Raw genomic sequence first — 16,078 nt, forward strand, 5'->3', positions numbered from 1 at the left:
TGCAGCTTTACAAGTGCCCTTAATATAGGGTATTATAATTAAAAGAAAACAAAATCCTACTTTAAAAATACTGGGGGAGGGGTTTTAAATTCACTCTAGGATAGAATATTGGATATCTTTCCAGAGTCTTCTGATGATTTTTGAAGTGCTGTTAGCTCAAACTTGAAATAAGAAGCAGTTTTACCTTGACTCACAAGTATGTAGTAGCAATGAAAACAAATGCTCATGATTTACAGTTCCCTGAGGGACCAGAACTACAGCGATAACTCTTGTCCTGAGTAGTCCCAGAAAATGAACTGATAATTATGTGCTAATGTATTTTTTATTTGGTTGTTGCTTTGCTGTGTTGTACAGAATCAGTGTAGAAAGATTACACCTGACTTAGCCACTGGAAACTGGTTAAATTCCAGAGATGTGAGACTCCCCTAAGATGGGAAGCAACTGGTATCCTGCAAAGGTGCATGTAATTCTCCACAGCTCTCATGTTTCTGGGGACGAAAAGCAATTCAGCAAAAACCCAATTTTTTTCAGCATTTAGGATGACTCAAAGGGCATGTGGGATTGTTATATTATTCTTTTTTTCCTGTAAATGTTGAATATTCATAGAATCATTTAATAGTGTTGGATAGTTAATCTTTGATCTTTAATGTGTTCATTAGATGACTGTGGCCTGATGGTGATTGGGCGTACTTCTCTTACTACATCATCTTATATCAATTGTAAATGCAGTTACTTCTGAAGGATAATTAATTTTTCTCTAGTTTTCAGGCAACAAAACTTCGTTTCAGTACTAATGTATTTTTATGCTGAAATGTTATCACTCATCACTTTTCATTTCCTGTCTTCTAGTTGAAGCTTTGTATCAAACCACTTACCCAGAATATCTCCAGTACATTTACCTAGTGGCTCCAATATCTCTTATGATGCTAAACCCTCTTGGGTTTATCTTCTGTGAAATCCAGAAGTGGAGGGATAATCGCACAGTGTCACAGAGCAAACTCAAAATAGTGGGCCTAGCACTCCTTCGAGTTTTGCAGAACCCAATTGTATTCATGGTCTTCATAGGAATTGCCTCAAACTTTATTCTTGGCCAGAAAATTCCCGAATACCTTGAAAACTTCCTTGACGGACTGGGCAGTTCATTTTCTGGCTCCGCACTTTTTTACCTTGGACTAACTATGGTGGGACAAACAAAAAAACTGACAAAGGGTATGTTTGTTGCACTGATCCTTCTCATCACAGCTAAACTGTAAGTTTGATTTATGTACTTTTATAATTTTGTTCTCTAGATGTTTTAAGCTCTGAATATGCTGGTCAGATGGCTTTTCTCTCAAAATCATTATAGCGGTAGTATGTTTCATTTGCAGCATTTTGGATGACTGCTTCCCAAACTCTGATCGTATACAACTGTTAACTTTTAAAAGAAATTTTGCACACCAGAAGCCTGTTGTCAGTCTCTGCAGAGAAAAAAATTCAGAGGTGCTGTGGCTTCATGGATTGCCTGTAGGCCATCTGTCATGAATTGGGTGTATGGACAATTACTAGCTTAAATTAAAATTTACTATTTAATTAGTTAGACAAGAGTGAGTTTAAGTATTATTTGAATAGTATTTGCATTTTCTTTGGATTAAACAGTACATCTCTAAATTAGTTGCTTTTGCTTGCATTGTCTATAAACCTTTGAAACTGCTGTATTGGAAGAGCTTAAAAATGATCACTTCACACTCTTAAGCTGTCTGACTTTTGAGCACGATTAAATGACAATTTGTATTTAGAACTTACGCCATCATTATATTCCCTTGAATATATCTCAGTTACTGGTGAACTAAATATTTTATTTGCTACAGAGCTACAATTAACATAATAGAACAATCGTTTGGTGATGAAGTTTATAATGTAAAGTTTGAAGGTGCATTTGAATATCAGTACAACTAACTAGCAAACTTAAAGACCTAGTTTGTAAACAGCTCAATGACAAATTTTGTAAAAACATGAGAAAAAAATTGTTTTTAATGTTACCACTTTGCTTTACTGGTGAGTTTATGTAATTATCTATGTGAGATCTGGGGTATTGCTAAAGGCGAACAGAATAGCATTGATGCAAAGTTGTTTTGCTGGCCAAAACTTTCAGAGTGGGATACTTAATCTTGAGCCCTTGTTGTATTTCAGACAGGTTACATAAACGAGGTCTAATTTTCAAAGCTGCTGACTGCTAACAGCTACTAATACTTCAACAGTTGAAAAATGAGGGTTTTTTTTTTATATTTTACCTTTCTAAATCTGAGTTTTATACAAAAAATGTGTCTGCACAATCAGAGAATATGCTTATATCCCAGATATGGTGTCATTTTTACAATTTTTTTTTGGTTTAACTTGTGACACAATTTTGAAGCAGCTAGTAGATGTCATGGTAAAAGAAAAGGCAATAATTCGAAGTGATACCAATATTTTGCTTTTCATGAATAGTATTCAAACAAGCCTTACATTTCCTTTTGGTTCATTTTCTGAGTAAAGAAGAGTCTGTTGTTATAGCTTGAGTAATGTTTTTTGGTAATGACTTTTTTCCCTCTCTTTTCAGACTTATGATGCCATTTCTCTGTAGAGAAATGGTGGAACTCTTGGACAAGAGTGACAGCATAGTCAACCATACCAGTTTATCAAACTATGCATTTCTTTATGGAGTTTTTCCAGCAGCACCTGGTGTCGCAATATTTGCAAGTCAATTTAATATGGAAGTAGGAATTGTATGTAGTTAGCTTTTCCCAAATATATACTAACTTTGAGCTTAATTTTGTTGATGAAATACTTAAATAAATAAATAGGCTTGATGGATTTCCTTTTCTGTAGTATAGACTCCTTAGACTTACTTGTATTCCCTAGATCTCAAATACAAATTATATTTCAGATTATTAATTAAGCAAAGTACTCTTTCCTAATGTCTCAAGTATCTTGATAGTACATGTTCATAAATAAGTCCTTGTACTTTCCTTATTCATGACTCTAGTAGGAAGAAGTAGGATAACTTTAAATATAAAGAACTTGTATCTTTGTTGTGGGTTTGTTGTTTTTTTTGTTGTTGCTTTGGGTTTTTTGGTTTTTGTTTTCCAAAAACCTTATCTTTGAGCTACTGTTTTTGTAAGAAAAAACAGAAATAATGTTACTGACTTCAGTAAGAACAGTGCCAGCTTAATACTGAAAACTTATGGAAGAACTTAGGCTTTAATTGGTTCTGTTGTGTTGCCCTTCAGTTAAATCTTGCAATAGAAATGCATTTTACTTTTTTTTTTTTGTAGTAGTGGATATCAATTATCTTTCAACTTAAGATAAAAATTTCGTAACTGTTTCCTTTCTTCCACTTGAGGTGACGTTAAAATATTCCTGTTGACTTCCATTGTTTTTAATGTCATCTATTTTTGGTTTGTTTGTTTAGGGTTTTTTTTGAAGAAAAGGTGGGGGGGGGAAGGACACTAAAAGTAAACGTTACAAGATAGAATTTTGTGCCCAACAAACTGAGGAAGTCTCTTTAAAAGAGAGATCTGTAGTATGAATAAAAATTCACACTTCGATCACTGTGCAAATTCTAGAAAGCAGAAAGAAAATGAGAAGCCAAAAAAGAAATCACTTAAATGTTAATATATATGGCTTCTTCTCATGAATTGGTGCATGTTAGTATTTGCATAACTACATGTTTCTTATTTATTTGTGGTGTGAATCTTTGCATCCAAAAGTAAATTGTGACACTGTAAATTGACCCTAGACTGTAGTCATTAGTATATTTAACAACCATGAAAAAGCTCTAAGAATTTGAGTAAGGAACTCTGTATTCCTACTATTTCAGACGCTTGTTAATTTTTCAGTTTAACTGAATGTATACAATGGATACTTTCTGGCTCAAATTCCGAATAATTTGTCCTAGAAATAACTCAGCGATTTGTTAAAGGTCTATGTATGTTTAAGTCAAAGGTACAATTTGTGGTTGTATTCCTGAAAGTAGATTATTTAGCTTGATTAACTTTGTTCTTGTTTGTTTGACTCTTTTTGCAGATTACCTCAGGCATGGTGATAAGCACTTTTGTGTCTGCACCTATTATGTATGTTTCTGCATGGCTGTTGACCATTCCATCTATGGACCCCAACCCACTGGCATCTGCACTCCAAAATGTTAGCTTTGACATAAGTGTTGTCAGCCTCGTCTCTCTGGTAAGTGTTGGTGAAATGAAATACAAAAGCATGCTGTCATGTCAGGGTAGTGTTAGTACATAAGCAGCAAATCGAGCCATGATGAGACGAGATTTGCATTTCAGCATTGTATCCTGTTGCAGAAGGATGAGGAAGAAGTTAAAAATCTTCTTCATTTAGCAATGGGTCAGCTGGAAAGCTGCACTGTAGAGGAAGATGGGTAAGTGAATTAGAGCACTGGAGCAGGGCTTGAGAGTTCGGGATTTGGCTGCCTGATACATAAAATGCGCGTGTGGATGAGCTGTCAGCTACTTGCCCTTAGTGCCTCTTTGTTTTTTAAAAAATAATGGGGCATAGGGGAATAACAGTACTGGCTTACCTCACAGGGAATAATTACATCAAACCATGTGAGGTGCTTGTATATCACAGTAATGGAGACTATTCAGCTCCAGAAACATCAGTGAATATTTATTTAATGAAGTATTAATGAGTATTAGTGAAAATGTTTAACTTGGAAGTTTTAATTTAGCTTTATCAAATTCCTTTCCTAGAAATTCTGGGTGCCCAGTTCTTAAAAAGGGGGTTGATATCCCAGAAGTCCAGTGTGAATTGTATTTGGCTTTATAGGTGCTACAGATAGCGTGTTTATTTTGTTTGCTTTTTTAAATTAAAAACATCCGTGTTGGAGGAAGTTGGAATTTTCTTAAGTTGTGTCTCACTGAAGTCCTGTTGTCTTGAAACTGTGCTTCAAGGGAAGCTACAAGTGAACACTGCCTCTTGCTGTCACAAATAACCTTGGGAGATTCACTAATGATGGCAGGGGGCGGGAGGGAAGCAGAACCTTTTACTTTTTAAATTGCCAGGCTATTCTGTGGTCATTTATGTCCTGAGGAACAACCAGGCTTCTGCGCACTAGAGGCAAGCCTTTAGTACCCCCTGGAAATATTTTACCATCATGAAAACACAAAGATGCATTGCTTTTTCTGGACATGTTTTTTGAGGCATAGGGACTGGCAGGAGATCGTGTGGAGCTGACTACAGTAGTCATGTTACCAAGAAACTCGTCAAGAAGATCTGTTCTGTATTTAATTTCACCATAGTCTGCCAGAATACTCATCTTGTTCTTCTGATTTTTGTTTTAGCTTTGTCCTAGTTTCATTGGGATTTTGTTTCAGTTTGTGGCCAGCCATGGCCTTAGCAGTTAAATCCAGGGCAGCTGACCCAGGCTGACCCACAGGTGTATTCTATGTCATTAACATCAAGTTCACTATAAATGGAAAAGCTGATGGGGAAAGGTGGGGCTCTTTTTGCTCTCATCTCTTCTCCCTCTTCCTCATTCCCAACAATTGCTATTCCCGGAGCAACTTGCGAGTGCTCTGTAGATAAGTATAATTTTGTGTGTTTTGTGGTTTTATTGATACTGGTTTACTTATTTTATTAAATCTGTTTAACTTCAAGCCCACGAGTCTCCCTCCTTTTCTCAATTCTCTTCCTCATTTGGGGAAGGGACATTGGGTGAGAAAAAACCTGTTTATTGTTTAGCCCTGGGTGCGGGCTAAATGAAGATGAGCCTTAAATTCATTTTTATCTTGTGTGTTCCAGATCTGGTCTCTTATTGTTGTTCTTCTGAGTAAGAAATACAAACAGCTTCCTCATATGATTACAACAAATCTACTTGTTGCTCAGGTCAGTAGTAAGAAGAATGTTTTTTTTTTTTAACGTCTTGTTTTTAACATTTTTACAAGTTTGGTTTCTACAGTTACATCTTTGTAGTCAGGTAAGAAGGGCAGGGGAATCTAATGTTAACTTGTCTAAACAATTTCTGCGTGTTAAAATACACCCTTGAAGAGAATGAGAGTTGATGCTGGTAGTTCGGTTCTCAAACAGAACTATAAGCAATCAGAATGGAGAGTGGCTTCTGAAATATATTTTTAGCACTATAAGTTACTGCCTAACAGTGTTGAGGGCACTTCCATGTCAGTTTATGCCAATCTGAAGTCAACAATGCCAGGATCAGCCACAGTGTGTATTTGGCTCTATGTTGACCTCATTCAAGGAGCTAAATAGGAAACTAATCCCCATGCTTGTTTAGCATCCTGAAGTGGCTCGCTGAGGGAGGAGACAGGTGCCAGTGCTGATGCAAGGGAGGGCTGTGGGAATGCATGGCTGGTGGCTAGGGAGAAGCAAAGCCAAATAGCTCTGAACTAATTTTAATTGTTATTTAAACGGAGAGAAAACTATAGAGTACATGTTCCTTCTTCCCTTGAAGTCAACTGTACAACTGCTGTTAAACTCAGTTAGAGCAGCCTGTGCTTGTAATACATCTGTAAAAAAAGAGAGTAAACTCTCTGAGGTCTGATCATGGGGTCACATTTGAAAAAAGTAATGTATGAGAGTTGCAGGTGCTTCTCGTCTATAACAGCAAAGTTAACTTTCATTTTTTAAAAAAATTGAATTATTGTATTACTGTTTCTATAATATTTCAGCCTATTTTTTCAGATTCCTTCTGTACTAAAACTGTCACATGTGAGGTGTCTCTGGGTGAAAACGTTTATAGTTCTTGGCTGAACAAATATCTGTTGACCTCAGCTTCATGTCCAATTCATTTCAGATAAATGGTTTGTATTTAAAAACAGCTTTACAATAAGATATATACAGATTAAGTTTATATATTTTTTTCCTGACTTGTCTTACTCCCAGTTTATCTGAGCTATATATTTGCTGTCAAAAAAACCCCCTGAAAACAGGATACCCTAGTCAGTGACATAACTGTAATACTGAGCTTACTGCTGTGCTGCTTTACTTCTATGGGAACAATCCAGTTCACAAAATTACATTCTAGTGAATCTGGGGGTGGAGTTTTGAAGCTTATTGTAGCAATATTATGCTGTGTTCAGTTTTTCTTGTCACCTTGCTTTTGCAATGTAAATCATGACATCTTACCTTTCTTTCCAGTTTATTGCGTGCATTGGAATGGTGGTATGGAATTTCATTGTTAAAGAGAAAGACATCACCATGCAGATCCTAGTATTCATATTCCTCTACAGCTCACTTTATAGCACCTACCTGTGGACAGGTATGATTTTTCTAGGCAGAACCTAGGTACTGTAATAAAAGATTGATGTACTGAAATAATGTGATTATATTCTTCAGCGTAATTGTTCCTTTCACTTGTATGTAATGCTACAGATGTGCATGCTTGTAAACTGTGCCAAGCTGCAGCGCTAGCAACACTGGGCTGTGTCAGGCACTGCTTCTGCTATTGGAAGTTTATAGCTAGGGCAGGTCTTGTTTGTCTTGCTAGATACACCAGCCTCGCTAGCTTGTAACAAGAGACAGGAGCATGCTCTCCAGGCAGAAGCAATTACAAATAGAGTGGATGTGATGGGTTGCCCTTCAGCTAGTCAAAAGCTTATTGCCAGTTTTTAATTATTGTAGAATTTAAGATGTTAAATTATTCAGCGTTAAGAAGATTTTAAAACCTTGTGCCTCAGAAAAGCAGGAAATACAGAATGAAGGGAAATACCAAAGTAACTTTAACATTTCTTTCCCCTGGCAGTTGCAATTTCTAAAAACAATGTGTGTGTTCTGCAGGTGTAGATGATTAATTAAGGGATTACTTGGAGTAGGCAGAGTTGAAAGGTGCATTCGGAAGCTTGGAGAACCTTGTATGTATGATAAAAAAAGAAACTTTGGGTATTCAGGAGACTTTATATATTGTTCTTGAGTCCAGAAGTTTAAGGGTTTAATTTCTGTGGTGTTTTTGTAGTGTTTAAACAGTGTTGTGTTTAGCTGAAATAGGTAGCACATGATTAGTGTAGCCTGAAAGAAATAGTAGCTTTGCTTCAGCATGGGAAATGTTGCTGAGCTTCTGAGTTGTGAATAGAATAGGCATTCCCAGAAGATACTCCCATATATAGTTATATATGTAAAAGTAAGTGAAACTTTTTTTTGTGAAATTTGTCATGACTTCATAAAGAACTAGTCAGTTTTTAAAGAAATCTCATAACAGAATACAACATTATTTGTTGGTTGCTTAAGATTGTCAGTCTAGATCAAATGCTGTTGATACCTTAGTAAATTAGTTACTTGTGTCTTAAATGTTCTTATGATATCTTTTAAACCGTTATTGAACCTTTGTAAGCATTTATAAGTGTATATTTAATATAAAGTGCGCTGGAATTTCTTCAGTGCTTTGTTATTAATAATGATCTTTTAAGATAATAGGTGTTTCTATTTTCCTTTCTCAGAATACAACTAGAAAAAGAATTTTGGACTATTTGAAGGTCTAAGCAGAATATCTTAGTTATTGTGCAGGTCACATCATAGAGTGTTTCGATTCTGTAATTATCAGTTCCCTTTTTAATAATAAACAAGGCATTTCTTTTGATTTTTTTTTTGTAGGTTTTCTATCGTTCTCTTTGTTTCTGTTGAGGAAGAGAGAAACAGTAAAGATTCCCATTGGATTTATTATCATAGCTGGATGGGGGTAAGTTAATTCAGGTGTTTCCTCGTAAAATTAGTGGGAGCATGCTAAATACGTTACTTTGTTCATATTTTGCTCTTTCAGAGTCCCAGCAGTTCTGGTGGGAATCTTGCTAATTGTTGGTGAATGTAACAACACTAGTATTGACTCTGCCTTTTTCTATGGAAAATATCAGGTATGAATATGTTCTGTCCTCATCACTTCAGACTTCTGCCATGTCCAATACATTATTGAGAAATTGTGTTCTCTGCTTCTTGTGTAAGTAGCTTTCAGTCAAAGTATAGGCTACCATAATAACAGTATCATTACAGAATGCTTATAGATTGATACAGCCCCTGAGCCTGAACTACCGTTTTTACCAATAAATAGTTCCTCTTATCACAGGATGTAAAGTGCACTAGCATAGATAGTTGTCATGTTTTCCCTCTTTCTTATGGATAGAGAGGCTATGAGTATCTCAAGTTTATTTATATGGCGCTTTCACAAGTATTAAATAACCTCAGAGTGGACTCTGGGTACCCGTGGCAGATGATTAGAAGGAAAGGTTAATTAATAGGATGCTCCCCATTGGCAAAAGCATGGAAATTAGGGCTGTGCCAGAGGGTGACAAGAGCACATTCCTCTTTGGAATTAGAAGGTACCTGAACAGAACTTAAACTGGAGCACTAATGATCCTGAGGGGAAAGATGATGATGAGGGGATGTTTTCGGATTGCCTGGGAAATAGGGGTCCCCACAAAAAAAAAGAAAAAAATATTTACTTAGGCAAGGAAAATTAGTTACTTTCGTGTACTATTGCTTGATTGCTCTTTCAGTGCCACAAGATGCAAGAGCAGTAAATATAGAAAACTCTGTCTTATTCAGATGCATTTGTTAGTATACTTAGGAAAGTACAGAAGTTAGAAAGACAGATATATGCAACTATTTTCCTTTATTTTGTATTTAAGTGTATTTCCTTTGCTCTCTTAACAGATAATTACCACAGCAGTGATCCTGTTCATCAGTATATTGATGTCAGGTATCTCACTTATGTGCATGAACAGAAATAGGCAAGGGTCAAGCTATGAGGTATTGAACCCGTATTCACCACATAGCCAAGTGGAGCAGGTTGAAGCGGAAGGGAGTGAGAGGAATGGAGTTTCAGCCACTGTGCCTCAGCCTTCTCCAGGATCTTCTACACAGCCTTCTCCAGGATCTTCTGCACAGGCATCTGCAGAAAGAGGTAGAGAAAGTAGCTTTGTAAAAGAATAAATGGCTCAGGATACGATAAAATAATGTTTACACCTTCAAGTGTCACACTGGGACAGAAGAAAATCTAGTTATTACTGCCCAAGGATTTAGGTTTATGTTTCTAAGGGAAATTTGATGGTTATCACTGTAAGGGTGGCGGAAGTGGACAGGAAAAAAAGCATGTGTATGGTTTTTATGTAAGCAGTGGTATCTTGATAAGGATGTGATAAATGCAGTCCATTAGGTGCCTTAGTTTGTTTACCAGCTAAACCATCTCTCTGAGAATGAATTATATGCCAGCAGCATTGCTACTCAATGTGCTTGTAATCCTCCTTGTTTGTACGTAGCCTTTTTGATCACTTCCCGTATGTTTCCCCTCTAGCCAGAAGTACTTGTGTTGCTTCCATGGTGCTAGTGCTATGTTAAATATTTCTATATATTAGCAGTGTAACCCACTTATCCTCTCAGCAAATTGGAAAAATTAAGTCTGCTTTCTCCTTTTGGGTTATTTTTGAGCGTAGTAGTTAAAGCTATATAGAATATATTGTTTTACTTGGAAAATAAATTATGGTAGTGAAGGAAGCTAACTATCCTGTTACTGTATATGCTTAATAGGTTGCTGTTCTTGTCAAACAACAAATGGTGAATTATCCTGTGCTAGAGAGAGCAAAGCAGCGTCAAATGCTGTTGAAAGCAAGGTTCTTCCAATTGAGACAGGTAAAGCAGTAGTGTCTCCTTGTTTTAATACTACAAACTCTTTCACAACATTTATGTGTGGTGTTCTCACAAAGAAACTGTTTGGGCTGTTATTCTCTCAACTTTACCCGGATAACTTATATTTCATCTTAAATTCAAGTATTAGGTGGTATGTTAAGTGTTTGTTCTCTTCTGCCTGATACTTATTAGTAATCTTTCAGTGCTCAAGATAGACAGTTGTTTTGGGCTGGTTTTTTACCACTAAGCTACTTTAACATGTCCTTCTGAGCATTCAGACTTTACCTGTCTATCATTGCCTTGTTTGGATGCTGGGAAGTTGAATGCAGAACCCTACTTTGCCTCAAGTTTTCAACTTAAACACACTTTCTCATATTTGCATCTTGTGTCTTCTAAAAAGGCCTTTGAAGCCTTTGTTGTAATCTGTAATCTGTGCACAGGTTTTGAATGAGAAACCTGAATGAGATCTAGAGGAACAAGCACTTACTGCAGATTAGATCAAATGTCCATGGTGTTGTACTGTTCATGTCTAGGGGAGAGAGATGGAGAAAATTGACTAAGGGGGCCTTAGAAGTCACTGAAGTAAGAAAAATTGATCAAAGTGACTGTTCAGCACCTGATGGAAAACTGAATGCTCAGCCCATTCTCATCATACATTACTTTCAATAATCAAAGCTAGCTGCAGTGCAGCCTTTCTCTTTTTCCTATTTTCTTTTTCTTGGTTTTTTTTTTGCATCCTTAACAAGGAAGTTCATATTCTTATGCTTTGTTTGGATGCAACATAACTTTCAACAAATCTAAATATTTCACACTGAAATACGCTTAGCTATGTCTCCTATCACAAAATGCTGGCTTTCCACCTATTGCCAACTATTTTATTTACTAAATAATTCAGACAAGCATCATAAGAATGTCTTCCAATGATAGAGGAAGGCCAGTTTAATTTTCTTATCCTAAAAGATAATGTAGAAAATATATTATGATTGAGTGGAAATTTTTTCGGCCTACTGAGTCAACACTTCAAAACTATAAATCAGTAAAAGCAAATTGTGATGGATACACTTGTGTAACTTTGGCTGCAATAATTACTAATCCTTCTATTATCCCATTGAACTGCTATGACAGGTATCTGGTGCAAGTTCTTAGGTATGTCCTTGCCAGGAAGTTTTTCACTGCCATCTAGAGGAGGATACTCGGAATTCCGTAGAACTCCCTAGGTGAAAGACAAGTATCCATTCTCTGTGTGTTTGGCTCTTTTGAATGATAGAATTATGACAGTGTTCTGATATACCATGTTAAAACTACAGTCACAGAACTGAAATAGATAAGGTTTACTGTCTGATCTAGAGCACGACAACGCTGAGATACAGAGTGAAAACGTTAGAGCTGAGGGTATATGTGAAATATTTATTCCAGAAATTAATTATAAGTTTAAAAACTGTTCTGATATATCTATTTTTTCATTATTTCTAGTAGTGTTTTCTAAATCTTAACTGCAACTTAAGTTTGCATTAAACCTTTGAAAGAAGAGCTCTGTTGCAAAAAGTTTCTTCATTTTAACAGTACATGTAAACTACTGTTTCATTTGAGAATAGATGTCTGAACAGGTTATTGTCAAAGCTAATACTAAATTTTGTGTGTGTGACTTCAGTACAGATACTTACAAGGTAATTTAACTCAGCAAGTTATGTTAACAAGTTTGCTCATGGAGTTTGTAAGTTAGAAGCCTAATGAAAAATTCTGGTTTGTTTTTCAGCTGATCAGTGTGTGAGTCATTGCAGTGCTCGAACCTGTGTGTTGGCTCACGAAGAACAGCTTCTACAAACTGGAGACAAACAACTGGCCAGACATGTGCTGCTGTGCTTACTTCTTATTGTTGGCCTGTTTGCTGTAAATATTTTTTCTCCCCACGTTAACTCACTGAGATGGAATGATTTTTAGGGAAGCTATGTAGACAGTCCAGTAAAAATCTTCCAGTTACTCATGTAACAATTTGGTAAATTAGAGGCTTTATTTTGGTCCCTTACTGGAGGAGGGATATCATAAAATTAATTTTTCTGTGCCACATCATAGATTAAAGGCAAGTTAAGATTGATGATGTTAGTGAGTAAGCCACACTGGAGAATTTTTAACTGTGATAAAGATGAGAAACAGCTCTCTCTGAATGTGATGCTCAAAGTTGAGCTTCTTGTGGATGACAATTAGGGGGGAAGTATTTTTATTTGAAATGGAAAATACTATGGCAGAAATATGGAATACTGCAAAGTAGGACAGTGTGGCACAACTGTGTAGTGTAATAGCTACTACTGTTGCTTTTCAGGTTCTGTTAATTACAAAATGGAAGTTTTCCCCCTCTCAAATTTCCTGTATCAAATATTCCATGCTAATATACTTTTTACATCTTCTATATTTAAGAGGTGTCCCAAATGTTACCCTCTATTTTAGTTGTATCTGAATGATTACACAGATACTATGAAATGAGACCAGTTACATTAAAGAATTAGCCTTTACACCCAAAAGAGTTAACTTTGGAGGTTTTTTCCTTCTGCCAGGCATCTAAAATAGCTGAAGTGGCAAGTGCTTCAGCTTAACGAAATCTTAACTATGCAAAAAGTATGCAGGAAGCTCTGGTCTCAGCTAAACAGGCCTAAAGACAAATACTGCAAATCCGTCTGGGCTAATATTATCTGTGTTAGGTTGAATACCTAAGTATGCTTAAGGCAAGTTCCTTATGTAAATGTGTGAAGGGGCAGGACCTCTACATGGTATGTTTTGCATTTTATTTTGTTTACAAACAACAAGCTCTTCCCCTGTCCCCCAAGCTATTAAGCCTGACTAAAATGATGTTTTAAGGTGTTTATTCCTTCTTATTTGTCTTTATCTGAATAATTTGTTAAATAAAGACAGTGAAAATTGTGCAAGAATCTGTTAGCATGTGAAGAGTAGGAAAGTGCTTTTGATTTTTAACAGTCAGGTTAGGTTTGTGGTTTCTGTTGGTTTTTTTCTTAACAGAATCTTTCCAGTTGTTTGTGGTGGCTGTTCAACCAAGAGCCTGGAAGGCTGTATGTGGAGTTGCAGTTTTTCTGTGCTGTGTTTAATTTTGGTCAGGTACTTATCAATGTTTGTTCTGAAAATGGCTTTGTTAGTAGGTGTTGCAGCAGATGCTGTTACAAGCAGTGTAAGTTGAAGTCCTCAAACAATGCTGAAATCACCAGCTCCTTATGTTGTTTTGCCTTTTTTTCTCAAGATTTTTCTTTTGCTTTGTTAATTTTCTTATCATAATGCATGTCTCTTACGTGCATGAACACTTTCAAAGGTGCAAATGACAACTGAATGCCAAATGCCTATAGAAACTGAGTAGGGTTTTAGCCTTGTTCGTACCAGAAAGCTTCACCGGTGTCGCTTCTGTGGAGTTACACCAGTATAACTAAAAAGGTCCAAGATGGCCGCATGGATACTTTCGCTATAAGGCTTTAAGTTGTTATCTCTTCAGTTACAGCACCAGTAACTAATAGCTGACAGTTAGAAGTATAATTGTTCCAGCTGCACATGGCCTATTTCAGTGCAACCTGACACAGGGTAGCTTTGTTAGCTATGAAGGTGAAAGCAAGGCAGTGCTAATACACATACTAGAGGAATGTTTTAGAGATCTGTGGACAGATGTGCCTACAAGGTGCACTGCAGTATCAAGTAATGATAGTAGTTCTGATACAAAAGTGTCATAGAAAAATGAATCAGCTAGAGAGCATTCTAGCATTCAGATTACACTGTCAGTTCTTTTCTTGACATTAACAAAGACAGGTTTATATAACTGGGTACGTAAGGATAGCCAGTTATCCTTAAGTGTCAGGTGGCACGTCACAGCATTAGGTTTACTGAACTGTTTTTTGAAGAGTTTCTTTGATGGACTGTTATGTATTAATCTGTCTTTTTAAGACTTTTTTGAAAAATCAAAGCAGAAACAAAATTCATTTTGAATGGTAGCTAGAGAAGAGGGATACTTTTCACGTGTGTTTTGGCAATGAGTTTTTAATATTTTCTTTCTGTTCTTCAGAAACCAAAGGTTTTGCCTGATGTTGCTTTTTCTGTTTTTTCCTCCAGGGATTCATTTGCTTTGGTATTTTTGGCTTAGATAAGCATTTAATCATTCTACCATTCAAGCGAAGGTAAATAGAATTTTTACACTTACACCTATAAACTTAATTATTAACGATAACCATTTTTAAAGGATATTGAGTGTTCAGTGCCATTGCATTCCATTTCCTATTTGTTCAGTCTTCCAAATTTCCTTTCTCTCCCCGTTGTGGAGAGCTAATTGTAGTTAACTGTGCATTAGTTTTTACTGCTGTCCTAATGGCACTCCGAAAGACAAAAATCCCACAGGCTCCCTAAAGACAAAATCTTAGGCAAATGATGAAGTATGTGATTGGATTAGAGAGATGATGGATCTTCAGAAATAATTTCAGCTGATAAATTAAAACTTAGATGTGAATGCTGAACCAGATTCTGTCATCACTGTTTTAAAGTCCTGTATTCGTAACCTCATGCAAGTACTTTGTGTGAATAGACACTTTCACTGTGGAGGAGGAAGTTGTACAAAGCCATCTTTAACTTGGAGCTAGCTGGCTGCGGTGTGAATCCAGCAGCTAAAGCTGGCTCCCAACTACTCTCTGTCTTTCCTTCTGCCTGAGCCTAGAATAAAACCTCTCAGTGTTCAGAGGCCATACAAGTATATTAGGAAGATTGTATATAAAGTATTGGGCACGAAAACAGTAAAACAGTTGTGATAAGCTTCCTATTTTCTATTACTTGCAGTTTCCTTAAAAACGCCTCTGGTTGATTTGCTTTTTCATTTATTTTCATTTTTCCTTTTTTCTTTTTTTTCTTTTTTAAAGACTTGAATTTTTCTGGGGAGGAAGGGAAGCAACAGGGCATACAGATCCCTCTGTACCTGAGGAAATCAGGATGACCTGTCAACAGTTTGTTCGTTATCATAGAGATCACTGTGTCAAAAGTATTGTCAAAGGCAGAAGGTAAGGTTCCTCCCTGCACATATAACCTGTTACAAAGGACATAGCTCACCTTTTGGAAATAATGAAATTCAATTAAATTATTATTTAATTTTATCTGTCTGTGGGCGATTCCTGTTGTGGCATATTTATTCAAACCTCAAGGTGATGATTAAGAATTTAGCAGTAAGAGAGAAGTGTTTCTAGTCTCACACTGAAACACTGAGGTGCAAGTTATCACATTATCCTGTCTAGGTTTTATATAAATTATAAGACGTTTTATATCATTAAGGCATTGCCCCATTTTTTGCATTTAGCTGGAGTTCAGGAGAGAAAAACTTTCTGAAGAAATGTATGTGATAATGCCTGTAACAGAGTGCATGTGTCTGAGTTTTGTCAGACTGAGACCCTTCATTTGTTTTGTTTTGAGATTAAGAAGATGTCAGTATTTATGTGACTGA

At 36.3% G+C, this 16,078-nt stretch overlaps 1 protein-coding gene across 2 annotated transcripts in view; it reads left to right on the forward strand.

The window, feature by feature from the left end:
* GPR155 (G protein-coupled receptor 155) overlaps window positions 1–16,078 on the forward strand; it is a 30,799-nt gene that overhangs the window by 10,842 nt on the left and 3,879 nt on the right. For both annotated transcript variants that reach the window (XM_068407881.1, XM_068407882.1), the window contains exons 3-15: window positions 850–1,249; window positions 2,579–2,744; window positions 4,045–4,200; window positions 5,782–5,865; window positions 7,135–7,255; window positions 8,584–8,668; window positions 8,750–8,840; window positions 9,637–9,886; window positions 10,510–10,611; window positions 12,365–12,498; window positions 13,621–13,716; window positions 14,710–14,774; window positions 15,504–15,641. In XM_068407881.1, coding sequence (XP_068263982.1) covers window positions 850–1,249; window positions 2,579–2,744; window positions 4,045–4,200; window positions 5,782–5,865; window positions 7,135–7,255; window positions 8,584–8,668; window positions 8,750–8,840; window positions 9,637–9,886; window positions 10,510–10,611; window positions 12,365–12,498; window positions 13,621–13,716; window positions 14,710–14,774; window positions 15,504–15,641 — 1,888 coding nt within the window. The remainder of the gene's footprint in view (window positions 1–849; window positions 1,250–2,578; window positions 2,745–4,044; window positions 4,201–5,781; window positions 5,866–7,134; window positions 7,256–8,583; window positions 8,669–8,749; window positions 8,841–9,636; window positions 9,887–10,509; window positions 10,612–12,364; window positions 12,499–13,620; window positions 13,717–14,709; window positions 14,775–15,503; window positions 15,642–16,078) is intronic.

Source organism: Nyctibius grandis, chromosome 9, assembly GCF_013368605.1.
Source record: "Nyctibius grandis isolate bNycGra1 chromosome 9, bNycGra1.pri, whole genome shotgun sequence".
NCBI classification, from domain to species: Eukaryota; Metazoa; Chordata; class Aves; order Nyctibiiformes; family Nyctibiidae; genus Nyctibius; species Nyctibius grandis.